The sequence below is a fragment of the Diadema antillarum genome, unplaced genomic scaffold, assembly GCF_040938485.1.
Source record: "Diadema antillarum isolate AM-2024a unplaced genomic scaffold, OU_Dant_1.0 seq00000140_RagTag, whole genome shotgun sequence".
In the NCBI taxonomy this organism is placed as follows: Eukaryota; Metazoa; Echinodermata; class Echinoidea; order Diadematoida; family Diadematidae; genus Diadema; species Diadema antillarum.
In genome coordinates this window covers 226,613-240,577 of record NW_027271217.1, presented here as the reverse complement: position 1 = coordinate 240,577, position 13,965 = coordinate 226,613, and the positions used below count along the sequence as shown (strand labels likewise).

At 40.3% G+C, this 13,965-nt stretch overlaps 1 protein-coding gene across 2 annotated transcripts in view; it reads left to right on the top strand.

The window, feature by feature from the left end:
• Positions 1–13,965, top strand: part of LOC139727666 (E3 ubiquitin-protein ligase RNF38-like) — a 132,138-nt gene extending 118,173 nt beyond the window's left edge. For both annotated transcript variants that reach the window (XM_071638645.1, XM_071638646.1), the window contains 7 exons: positions 689–924; positions 4,605–4,827; positions 6,065–6,478; positions 7,107–7,265; positions 8,752–8,858; positions 10,438–10,641; positions 11,126–13,965. In XM_071638645.1, coding sequence (XP_071494746.1) covers positions 689–924; positions 4,605–4,827; positions 6,065–6,478; positions 7,107–7,265; positions 8,752–8,858; positions 10,438–10,641; positions 11,126–11,288 — 1,506 coding nt within the window. In that variant the 3' untranslated portion in view covers positions 11,289–13,965. The remainder of the gene's footprint in view (positions 1–688; positions 925–4,604; positions 4,828–6,064; positions 6,479–7,106; positions 7,266–8,751; positions 8,859–10,437; positions 10,642–11,125) is intronic.

Sequence of the window (13,965 nt, the reverse complement as noted above, 5' to 3'; positions counted from 1 at the left end):
CACTTTATTAGAATCGCTCTGTTTTGGATATCTCAGCCATTTCAAAACCAATTTTCATCAAATAAACATTGAGTTCCTCATGGAATTACATGCTCTTTCATATTTCATAAGAGGTTTCTCATTATCTCACCCAAAAAATGTTAGAAACCTGAAATTAGGTCTCAACCAAAACTATACTATCCCTTTAAGTCTTCCAGGGAGGTGAGCAGATCACCTCCCCCCGAGTCCTCTGACCTCGGCCACTCCTTTACATGTGATCTTTTTTTCACAATCACAACAACAATTGCATTTACAAGAATACCACGAATTGCACAAGTCACAAGTATCATCTTCCCTATCCATTCTTCTCCCGTCCCTTTAACCCTTTCTGTGCCATTGAGTTAAATGTGCCCAAATTTCACACACAAACATATGGAGAAGAAACTAATATGGCACTCAAAGGGTAGGAAAAAAATGGATACTTATAGTTTCCTGATGTTCACGAATGATATCTTTCCTTACCTTTGAGGAACATTATTTTGAATGTGTTTCTTTACATGGAGGTATATCACATACCAGCAGTGTTGATGTTATCAATTTCCTTGCTGCACGTACAGTGCTAATAAATTGCTGGTGCTCTTTGATAATCATGCGTTGTGCACGCTCCATGCTCAATCTTTCGTCTGTTCTGTACGATTGATCTCAACAGAGTGAGAGTCCAAGTCGTAAGCGCAGGAGGATGTCTCAAGGCCTGGTGGAGATAGCGACGTCGCCCAGTCCCCCTCTTTCCAGGCCCTGGCTTTCCACCGCCCCGCCCTACCACCCCCACCTCCACGGTGGCACGGGGGCGCAGCACCGCTCCACCCCAATCAACTACACCAGAGGGACGACTGCATCCTTTGACTGGTGCAACAACTCCGCCCAGCTCTCGGCGGGTAGACTTAGGTAAGGAACGCAATTCCATTCAACCCTCGTTCCTTCCCAACCAACCAACCAGCCCCTCCCCCCTTAAAAAAAAAAAAAAAAAAAAAAAAAAAAAAAAAAAAAAAAAAAAAAAAAAATCCATATTGACATTGACATGTAAGGAGAATGAAACCTAGATATGTTGATTTAGTGAATGTAGAAACATTGGTAGAACACAATAGTGAAGTTTGTGGAAATTCAAACGATTGGTTCAAAAGTTATGAATTTTTGAAGTGACCTCCATGGCTACATAAGAAGACTATAATAATTTGTGATGTCACAGTTGGGACAATTACAAGTACCTGTAAAGAATATATAAAAAGACTTCTTCAAAATTTACCCCTGGGAACTTTGTATGAAAAGTACACATTCCTTCCACTTGTTTCTGACATGTTTTTATTAAGGGGAATGTTAGGCTCATTCACACAACCACGATTATTTGTGTCACAATTCAAATCATGATTTTTTTTTATGTGCATGGACATAATAATCGTGCTGTGAGTGAGATTCAAAACATGATCCATGCACCACTAAAAGTGTGACGTTTCTGAAATAGGCACAATTGAGAGATGTGTGCATGAATCCTGCGCAAAATCGCACCGTTTTTTTTAATATATTCCACAATAAAGGCATGCATCAGGTCAAAACAGTATGGCAATGCTCAAACCGTTGCGATGTGAGTTGCAATTTTTCCGTCAAGTGGTGAGATTTTGATGGCGATATTTTTGCCTGTGTACATATAAACAGGAGCACAAAAAGTGCAATTTGCATCACAGTTCGAATCACGCTTTTTCAGTGTGTTCGAATGGGACTGTTATTACCGGTACCCTTGCCCTCTGAAAGAGGTGATCCAAGTGCCCTTTCATTATGCTAGAAAAATGAAAAGTGGCTGAAACTAAAAATTCCTAGGTTTTGAAGGATCATCCAATACTAATTGAATAAACTTTACTGATGTGTTCTACTAATAATTCTGCCTTCCATCAATCCACTATTTGGGTTTCATTCCCATTTATTATCAAATAAAGTTTGTAATTCACAACCACAAATTTTGCCAGAGACATTTCTGACACACACATCCACTAGTGATATAAACAGGATTGGAAGTATTGCGATGTATTCAGAAAGCCTGTTGAATTGACCAGCTTTCAAATTCAATATGGACGTTCACAGCACAAAGGGTTTTTGCTGACTACCATAGAGCTTGTGTCTGGCCTGCTGGACACAACAATAACTAACGCAATACATGTAAGGTGAACTGGCCAATGATTGGTATGCATGCAGCAGGAACAAGTAGAATTGAATAGCTCATTACATGGTCCTCGGGGAAAGTTAGCCATTACTTTGAATTCATGACAACCTGCCAATTGTGCTGATAGTATTCCCTCGTAGCTTATTTCGCTCATTAATGCTCTGGATTTTAGTAAAAATTTCTTTGTGAACATTTTTTTTTTGCCCTCTCCCCAATATGAATTCATGACATCACATTACAGCTGTATAGGGATGATAGAGTTTTGGTTTAAATGGGGTGGCAGGTTTCCTACTTTCAGTTTCCTAGAGACTTGTATGGTCTTTAACATTTCATAGTGCGGTTTCTAAATATCTCAAAAAACATTAAAAGCTGAATCCTCACCTCAACCAATACTATACCATCTCTTTAACATCCTTACAAAAATCTCTGATATCTGGCAGCCTTTGTTCATAGTTAGACTTCTACAAAATTAGTGATTCTATGTTTAAGGGGAGATCAGAGCAGAGACTCCAAGCCCAAGTATCTCTTACAAGGAAGATTCTTCCACCCATGCCCCCTGGCAAGCTGGAGACTCTAATCGTTGAATGTGCACAATATTTATCATGAGCACAAAGCCTGACATTTCTTGCAGCCAGGGTCCATCATCAAGGTGTTCAGATGCAAAAAAAGATATACAAAAACGGTATAGCTATACCAAAACAGTATAGCTTTATGATGAATTTATACATCTGAATGCTGACTAACGAAACAATGTATAATGAAACGACATATAACGAAACGACGTATAATGAAACAACGGTCAGAGCATCGTTTCGAACTAGAACTCGATAACGAATCAGCATTCCATAGGCATCTGAACCTATGGCGACCATAGAAGGGTTAAACTGGGCAGGGCTTAATGGGAGTGCGCACGAAAGGTGACCCTATACCCGTCACTCGTGACTCATGACCATAACAACATGCGCAGTGGGTTACTGCGCATCTATACGACGTTTTCCAGAACAGTTGAGATTAGCGTCTGAACGGTCTGTCAGCTATACGATGATTCTTTATATGTCTTTTCTTTATCAAGTTTTGGTGTAAACTCAGATTCTCTCTGGTGCTATGTTAGCCTTTTTTCTTTCTTTTTTTTTTGATACACATGGCAGAAGTAAGGTTGGAAGGGAGAAAGCTATACTTTATTTGGGAGACACACAGCCAGAGCAGGAGAAATTCAAACTCAAGCGGGAGATCAGAGCAGGAAAGAATGGCCTCAAAGTGGAAGAGTTTGAGTCTCTAGGGACATTCTCAGTGTAAAGATTGTGAAATTTGGAGTGATCAGGGTCACATCGTTTTAATACATCGTTCTCACTGAAGAATTTTGAAACTTGGGTTGTGATCAGTTATGAAGAGCTGATCTGCACATGTACACGAATATGGTTGGCTTACTGCATACAAAGATTACACACAATATGCCACAGTTCAATGTACTACAGCATGTTACAGCTAGTAGAGTAGCAAGCAGCATATAAAAATCTTGAAATTATTTGCAGTCACCATTTACACTGCACAATTTTACATCTTTTTGCAAAAAAAAAGCAAAAACTATTGCAATTTGAATTGTGACCTGAATTTCATAAAATAAAGAGTTGATTTCTGTTCAAACTGTGACAATTTTTAATATTTGGGTCACAATCCTGATAGCTACCCGAGATAGTGCATTATTTTAAATGCAACGAGAACAGTACTGTGAGAGCATGTCAGTGAGAGGAAGGGCAATTCTTGACTGAACAAAATCGTAAATGACGCTTTAAAAGAATAAAAGCTGTATGAAACATAGTCTAAGGGTGTCCATGCTGTATTGTAGGGTTTATTCTTGTTTATCTTGATAGAGATCGTGGAGAGCATCAAGACTCACTGTAGAGAGAGAGAAAAATAAAGGACTGGATGATGATATGTGGTCCTTGATATCAAAAGAAGTTTCAGATATCCTGGGCAAAAACAGAATATTTGAACAAACACTCAAAATACATCTTTAGAATGTGGCTTATGGGTATGTCCCACTGTAGTTGGAACAAATTCAATAGAAACTGAAAATCAAAATATTTGAACCACAGGAAATTGTTGAAAAGACTGAAATAAAGCTTTATTGCTGTCTCCGTCCATGAAAACAAAAACAAAAACCAAAAAAAAAACAAAAAAACTGAAAGGACACTCTGTACCCAGTGAAAGTGCAGAGGATGTAAATAGTAAAGTTCCCCCCCCCCCCATTGTGTATGTGTGTGTGTGTGTGTGTGGGGCGGGGGGGTTAGTGAAGAGCATTGCTGATAAGTAATTCAATGCTTGTTTTTATTCTTGGTGTCAGACTGTATCTTCTGAAAATGTGACTGACTTTGAATCTTCCCAACTGTGATTTGACTTGTTTTTTCACCAGTCCGCCAACCACCAGCATGAGGAGGCAGAGCCAGCGCCAGCGGGAGAGACTGCTGAGGAGCAGGAACCAGCCCACCTCCCTGGGAGTCATGAGCACCGACCAGCGGGCATTCCACCCCCCTAACCCACCTCCCCACCCAGGGGTCCTGCCCCACGGGACCCACGGGGCCCACCACCAGGGCGTGCCCTTCCAGCCCCAGCTCATCATCGACCTCAGCAATGAGGTAACCGTGGCAACGATATGACGCTCGCTCTCTTTATAAAGTCTGTTTATAGGAGAAGTGTTTTTGCTCTGGGGACATGGTTTCCCTTCTGAGTAAAAATAACACATGCAGCTACCAAACTCCTAACAAACAGTGTGTGGGTGTGTTTAGCTCTCTGCAAGCTTAGCAGGGCTCATTTACATTGGTCCAAAGTCTGCTACAAATATTTTGATCATTGTATCTACTTGAAGGGTATCAAAAAGATAGCAAGGCAGCCCTGAAAAAGGTTATGGTTCCTTGCAACTTTGCAAAAGTTATAGTTCTCCTTTGCTAGGTAACAGTGTTTGTAGATTGTGGCTCGTCTCACTGTTAACAAAACAACAGAGAAGAGACCAACAAACATTATCTATTTTTCAGTGATAGGGATAGATGTTTTTCTGTTTCCCATCAACAACATCCATGTGATTTGTTCTACAGTTTATTCTGTACTGGTGATGCATATTATGTACCTTTAAATGATATGATTGTTTGTTGTGGTGCTTTAGTCTTCAGGGAAATCTAACCCTCTGTCTGCAATGATAGTATCACATGCAGAGTGAGATTATTAAGAGTAAGTCAGCAGCAGTATACACGACAATGGACAATCGAGTGAATGATGGTACAGATGGAACAAGTTAGTGAAGGCATCTTTTTATATCAAACTTGCACATGTATTCCTGTAGTCCTATAAAGTGGCTGTTTTGTGTGAAATACTTGGACCCTAGAATGAAGCGTTACATTTTTTACATAACTCCATGTACACTTGTATCAAGCATGGCAGAGGACCGCAAAATAGGATGTTATTTGAGATGAAAAGAAATATCATTTGAAGAGGTATATGAGGAGATAAGGTTGCCATTCTGCGTGCCAGAAAGATGCTTCCATTTTGGCACCGTGACAAACTGCCATCAGTCATGGCCCAGCTCGCACATAATATTGAAGACTTTTTTCTTAACCAAGTCGTTAAGTCTTTTCAGGCATCATTGAGTTGTCTGTCACAGCACCAGCTCATGCCAAATGTATTCATATGAGAACATACAGCAGCAGCCCCAAATTCCATGTGGTGAGAGACTTGCATGTTCTAATTTTAGTTCCCCCCGCCTAGACCAACAGCTGTTCCATGAAAAAAAAAGGATGATAATGATAATAAGTTTCTATAACAGTTCAAGGGAAATCAGTGCGAGCTACATGCAAACCATTCTCCTCTGTCTCGTTGCAGGTATCTGTGCCAAGTAGCGTACCAATTTCGATTCCAATGTCAGTTCCAACCTTTGCCGTGCCAATGTGCACCGCCCACACCACCATGCCGACCTGCAGCAGCCAGTCGATCCACTATCCGTCGCCCGTGTTTGCCGGCGGGGCACCCCCGCACCACCCGCCCACGCCCACCCACATCCCTATGTGCAACGTGGGCCACCTGCCGGTCTGCGGCATTCACATGCCGACCTGCCACGGCCACCACATGCCCGTCTCCCAGGGCACCCAGACCTCCATCCTACCCCAGGAGGCCCTCCTGGGCCACCTCCATGCGGCGGCGGCGGCCCAGCAGCACCCAGCGGCCCACCACCACCACCATCACCACCACATGCCCACGGCACAGGTGCAGTACATTCCGTCGGCACCACATCATCAGGTTGGTTTGGCACATTTTTTTGCAAGGCTGTTTAATTGTTCATTTGTATATCTCACATCTACTCATCTCTCTATGGAGCTATTCCTTCGGAAGGAGTGATAACTTTGCTTTCAGCAATGCTAGTCTTTCTCGATTTTCATTTCCCTGAAAATCTGTCATTTTTAAACATCAAACTGCCATTACAAAAATGTCAGTGCCTCCTTGCTTTTTATTTCATTTCCTTAAAATCTTTTTTTCCTAGTGAGGCTCTATGCAATTGATAAAAAACCTCTGATTTCAAAATGAATCTCTGAGAGCTGAATGTAAAGATGGGCATCTTTTGTCTTTTTTTCGTCATCTTTTTAACATAATGATTCTATATTCTTGTACATCCGTCCAATTTTAGTGTTCTGTAGTTGTATGAGGCATGTACCTCCAGTGATGAGCATACTCAGAAGGTTGCATTGTGAAATCTTCATCACAGACTGTTATGCCTGTCCATTTGCCTAGGTGTATGATGAATAATGTACCCTTTGCAGGTTATGATAATTCAATTCTGTTAAAAATTCTGATGAATCAAAGCATGTTTAGATCAACTTCTCATGTCTGCCTGTTTGCTTTTCTGTCTGTCTGTCTGTCTGTTCTGCAGCATCACCAGCGAAGTGGTGAGGTCGACTTGATGAGTGAAAGTCCAGCAGCATTCCATGTGCCTTCCTCCACCCATCACAACCCTCCCTTCACCTCCTCCAGTTCCCTCCACATCATCGCAGATCCCTACCTCAGGACTTCTGCAGATGTTCACCAACTGGTGAGTATTCGGCCTCTCCCATCTCTCTCTTTCTCTCACTTGGCTTTCTCCTCTCTATCTTTGCAATATGTATCATTCTTTGTTCTCTCTTTTTCCCCTCTTTTTATTCTCTTCATATCTTATGTCACTTAATTGTGTCTTTTGCTCTTTTGTGGTGTATCTTTCTCCTTTTCTCTTGATTGATATACCTGTCTCTATGTGGAGTACATGCAGGTGGGTTCCATTAACCCTTTGTAAGCCAGGCATTTAGCTTTAAGGGGAATTCCAGACCAGTTTTAAGTTAGTCTGGTAAGAAAGAATAAAATCTTGCAAGTACAACAGTGAAAATTTGATCAAAATCAGATAGAAATTAGGGGAGTTATGAAATCGTGAACTTTCACTGATTTCTTTGGAGAAGTTGTCATACAGTTAGACATGAAAATGCAAGTGAGTGAGCTGATGATCTCATCACCTCACAATTTCCCATTGATTGTGTGCAAGAAAAACGAAAACTCAACTTTTGCGTTATTAAAGAGTGAACCATGATGTTTTTTTCAGATTGAATAACTTCAAAATAAATGATCAGTCAGATGTATTAGGATTTAACACTGGGCAAAATTGCTTTTCAAATAAAAACTGGAAGTTTCAAAATTTTATGTGCAAACTGTAATGCAAGTTGTAAGGGGATGACATCATCACTTCACTATTTGCATATTCATATTGACTGTAAAGAACTATTTCAGGAAAAAGAAATTGTGAAAATGCACAATTTCATAATTTCCGTATTTTTCTTCCGATTTTGATCAAATATTCATCATTGTGCCAAGAAAGATTTACTCCTCCTTTTCAGACTAACTTTCACCTGCACTGGAATTCCCCTTTAACTAATACCAAGCTTTATCATCAGCATGCAGTAAGCCATCCAACCTAATTGTATAGATGAACAAGCCTGCTCAGGTGTGGCAGTGTGCCTTGGTTCATATAATGCAAAGGCCATGGGGACACAATAGTGATTAGGGGCTTTAGGTAATCTCTGTTCATTGACAATTAGTTTCCAGACATCTGCACTGTTTGGTGGAAAAAAGGACCCCTGGTGAGCATTCCAGTCGGTGAACGAAGCGCAGTAAGGGTTAGGGAAAATAAATTTGTTGTTTTCTTGAAAAACAAATGATATATCATGTGTACACATGTATGTGCACTCTTTCTGACCAATACACATACATGAAATATGAAGGGATTTACGGCTTCAATCAATTACAGCAATTTATTTGGATGCAAAGAATGTATTAAATGTATCGAAGTTAAATTCATTAAATCTGAAAGACACATCACATTGTTATCATTTTATGTAGACATCAGTTACATTTTAGCAAATCAGGTGAAGACACACGAAATGAATACACAAGCTGTTTACAGCTGTATAGAATGTTCTGTGTGCATGTTATGTCACACATTTTTTTTTAATGTATGTGGTAGTGATTGCTTTATCTCGTCTTGTATCTCACAGTTCACCTACCCAAGGTTCAACAGCATGGGGCGTCATCAAAGGAGACCAGTTCCCCGCCCTCTGAGGCCACCTCCGGCTGCTCTGCAACCGTGGTTATTCAGATATTTGTAAGTCACCAATTTTTTATTTTTATTCATTTAATTTTTTTTTTTTTTTTTGGAGGGGGGGGGGGGGGGGGAGGGGTAGGGGGCTAGCATCTAAGTTTTCCGAGTTCTGGTCATTAATTTTCGAGATGCTTATCTTCATCAATAATTTCCGTCGATATCCCTAATTTCTAAAGAGAGTGTAACTAAGGTCAGTCAATCATTTAAAATCCTGCTGCTGTAGTACAATGTACATGTATGTAAGGAAAAACAATTTTATAGGGGAAGGAAATAGACTGGTATGTCATTATATTTCCTTTCTCCTTCATAATTATTGCAATCTATCGTTGTCGTCTCGTCTATTATACATTATTTCTACTGTATGATAGCATTATTGTTGTTATTATTATCAATATTATTATCATTACAATGATGATGATGATGATGATATTATTTATTATTATTATTATACCCCCGCCAAACGAAGTTTGAAGGGGGTATATAGGAATCAGCGGACGGTCGGGCGGTCGGTCGGGCGGTCGGGCGGTCGGTTGGGCGGTCGGTCCGTTGCAAATCTTGCGTCGCGAACTACTTCCTCAGTTTTCAACCGATTCCCATAAAACTTGGCACAGATGTGTGCCTTGGGTTGTAGATGTGCAAGACATATTTTTTGACAGTACCCAAAAGTACGTTGCCATGGTAACGGCATATTATGGGCAAAAATGGGTACAAATCTTGCGTCGCGAACTCCTCCCACAGTTTTTGATCAATTTTTATGAAATTAGGTACAGATGTTCATCTGAATATGTTAATGTGCAAGACACATATTTCTGCAGTGGCAAAAAGTGCGTTGCCATGGTAACGGCATGTTATTGGTAAAATATAGGGCAAAATGCTTCATGGCAAAACTGCTTCATCAGTGTTCTTCCAATTCTCATGGAATTCATATTGAATGTTTGTCTTAGGATATAGGTCAGCATGACACATTTCTTGACAGTGACAAAAAGTATGTTGCCATGGTAACAGCTCACATATTATGAGCCAAAATGATGGAAAATTTTGTGTTGCAAACTACTTCCTCAGTTTTTGCCCAATTTCCATGAAACTTGGTACAGATGTGTGCCTTTGGTTGTAGATGTGCAAGACGCATTTTTCGACAGTACCCGAAAGTACGTTGCCATGGTAACGGCATATTAATGGCAGAAGATCAAGGAGAGATCTTGCGGATTTAACTACTTCCTCAGTTTTTTGACCAAAGCTTATGAAATGTTGTTTTGACCAAAGCTTATGAAATGTTGTTTGGCGGGGGTATAACCAGTCGCTGTAGCGACATTTCTAGTTAGTAGTAGTAGTAGCAGCAGTAGTAGTAGTAGTAGTAGTGGTATTGTTGTTGTTATCATCATTTTTGTTATGATGATGATGATCATCATCATCATCATCATCAGGGGTAGTAATGGTACATGAATATGATGTATTACAGATAGTTCTAGGTAATCTTGTGGTAGTGGTTTGCTTATGTATCCGTCAATCTCCAGTAAGTTGGTTGACCTGATCTAAAGATCATCTCTCTCTCTCTCTCTTGAACATTCCAATCTGTCCTCAGATTGCCAAGTCCCCAGGTGACGCAGGGCTTCCCCGTCGAGCTCGAGACAGACGATGCGGAGGTGGAGAACTACGAGGCGCTGCTCAACCTGGCCGAGAGACTCGGGGAGGCCAAGCCGCGGGGCCTGAGTAAGGCCAACATCGATCAGCTCCCATCCTACCGCTACAATCCCGAGACGCCTCGCACAATCAATGACCAAACCTGGTGAGATAAAGCAGTGCTTTGTTGCTATTGATGGTGATGATGTTGATGTTGGTGGTGGTGCCAGTGGTGGCGTCGGTGGTGGTGTTGATGGTGGTGTCGGTGGTCGTGTTAGTATTGTAGATTGTGATGTTTGTGTAGGTGTTGTTGTGTTTGGTGGTGGTGGTGTTGGAGATTGTGATGATGGTGTTATTTTTTTTTTTGTTGCTATTGAGGGGGGGGGGGGGGGGGGGGGGAGACCTGAACTTTTATTTGAATATATTATCATTTAGAGTATGAGAAATTTAGATTTTCTTTGGAAAAACACCATACCATACATGAAGTTAACTTGTAGAACATATTAAAATGATATTGAGGCTTGCTTGAAAATTGTATAAAGTGAAATTCAGCGACAACAAGAAGTGATGAATTGCATGTACCACAGTTCATGGAAGGTGGCTTGTTTTTTAGTGTAACACCTTGCTGTTTGTGTTTCACCCCCTCACAGCTGTGTGGTGTGCATGAGCGACTTCGAGACCAGGCAAACCCTCCGTGTTCTCCCCTGCAGCCACGAATTCCACGCCCGCTGCGTGGACAAGTGGCTCAAGAGCAACAGGACGTGCCCCATCTGCAGAGCGGATGCCTCCGAGATCACCAGCCAATCCAGCTAGAGCGTCTGCGTCTCGTGCCAACCACCTCCCTCCCGCCCCCCTCCCCCACCTTAGAAAGATACCAGCGAACAGTGACCAACGAGCAGGGCAGCGGGGGGCGCTCTTCGGCTATGCACCTGCTTCTGTTGCAAGCCAAGCAGATGAGAAAACTATGGGGCTACAAGAGAGGGGTTGTCGTTGGGGGAGTCGCCTGTGGCTCCAAGTGGCGCCGAATTGCCGGCCACGCAAGAACAAAGTCTTGTTTGTTTTTTTCTATATATTTCAGGGATATTTACTTATTTACTTGCTTCAAATTTAGGATTATTTTGTTTGTTATTTATGCGGTTGAATATGCACTTTATGCAGAGAAATAGATTGTTGTTTGAACATTATCTAGTCATGCTTGCGTTGTACCTCAAAGTAACTAACAATGTGTGTTTGGTAAACTAGAGCGATCTATACTCAGTCCTTTCAAATATGAAATACTATATGATCAGTCAAGCTAGTACTGTTATTTCAAATTATCTAATATTTGATAGGGAATATTTTCAGTAGATAATCTAGACAACTCAAGAAAGTATCGTTACCTGGATTATTCCATATAAAATGAGTTATTGGCTACCAATTTTGCTAGTTGATTTCAATTCTTTCAAACAGCACTATTATAATGTGTAGTGTAAAAGGCCAGTTCAAGTATGCAAGATTTTATTCTGTGTTTTTATTTTGTTGTCAAAAGTAGATTTACTAATGACTGCAATAGATGTATCTCCTTAGGCAAGTGCTTTTATAGGCAGATCTATTTTTTCCTCCAATTAACTTGACTGGCTAGATTAACTTGTGCAATCTATACTCAAGCTTTTTTAAGTTGTTATGAGCTTTTCTGTACATTCTATCAATGTATTTGCATTAATTCAAGATTTGCGATTTCAAACCTTGCTGTCCATTTGCTTTTGATGATTATTATCGTTCTTTTCAGTTTCTTTGCTTCTGTCTGCAAATCATGTGCCAGTTTACTTAAATTCATTTTATTTTGTATTCATTCAGCATTGTTTTGTTGAAATCTCTTGTCTTATTTCTTACATGTTCCGGCTGCCATAAAAATTTAGCTTACCATACTTGTCACCACTGTCAAAGAAACATACAGCCAGTCTTTGATTTTGGATTTGTTTGATTGTGTAAAGCTGCTTAATTCCAGCTCCTAGATTGTATGCCTGCCGCTAACTGAAGTATTACCCATATATTTATTTTTATAGGAATGAGTTTGCACATATCCTGTCTGCTGTCTTTTATAATCTGTGTATCTGCTATTCTCTGTTGCATAACAATCACATAAATTGTCACAATTCCGTCAAAAAAAAGAGAAAAATATGAAGGGCTAATTTTGCTCTCTACCATAGATCTCCTGCCCCCTCTGCCTCAAATTCTTGATTTAAAAAAAAAATGCTGCATCATTGTATACTGTTCACCCAGCGCACAATTTCTGTCTCCCGTCTGTCCCTCACAAGGGATTGATTCTATTAATAAACAGAAAAGACAAAGCCAGCAGTGTAAATACATTTTCTTCCTCCCAAAATAAACAAGCCTGTGTCAAAAAATTACAAAAAACCCCAAAAATCGTGGGAAAAGAGGGATGCTTGCTAGTGCTACATACCTAGATTCCATATAAGCTCGTTTACGGCTGTTCCCATTTGGGGCTAGCATCCTGTCTATTAAAGGACATTGATGCAGGATGTACCAATTTGATTCATTTGGTTTTTGCAGCTTTATGGCATGCGCCCTCCCCACAAGCATTACTCACAGCAAAACTATGTATGCTCAGGGAATTCCATAATAACTCGGAAAAGGATTTTTTTTTTCTTTTTTTTTTCATAGCACTATTAAAATTCATTCTGTTTGCCCCAATTTTTTTGATATGTTTCCTATTATAGCAACTTTACATTGTATGTGCATTACCTTTTTTGTCTTTTTCAAATATATTTTTCTCCATTTTCACAAGTCATTGACAGTGCCTTATAGGTTTGACTCCTCTATTTTCCTTTTCGTCCACTGTTGAAGTTTTGGTACAATTTATAGTAGAGTGTCTTGATCTTGTGAAGCAGGTGGGCACTGTTCAAACTTTGCTATGGTGTACTTACTTTTTTATATTCATATTACATTTTCAATAGATTTCATGAAATGTTCATGTACCTTGTTTTGATACAGTTTACGGGCTTAGAAAGGCTATATAGTTTTCTTTGTCTTCTCCGTATGTAGAATTTATATGTCTCGGCCCTGGCCTGCTGGAATTAACATCATTTCAACCGAGAAATGCAATATTTATTCCTTTTGTAGATTGTTTGAATCTATTCTGTTCTTCTCTTGTACGACAAATTCTTCCCCCTCCCTCGCAATTTGAATAGACAATTTTCTTTTTAAAAATGACCATGTTACTTTTCTCTTGTCCAGTCTTCGTACTGTTCTGCCCAGCATCTCCATGCATGCAAGTTGCGAATCATGGGAATTGAGCTTGATGAGATAGTCACCGAGGAAGGAGAATCTTTGCAGGGGTGACTTCCTCTATAAGTTCAGAATTTGCAAGCTCTCTTCAACCTCTTGAACACGAAGTCTTAAAGGATTCCTCAGGTCTGTTCATGAATTTCCCCTGACTCGCGACTTTCTCCGTGAGATGTTTGGATAAGGAACAGTTCTAGAGTATTAT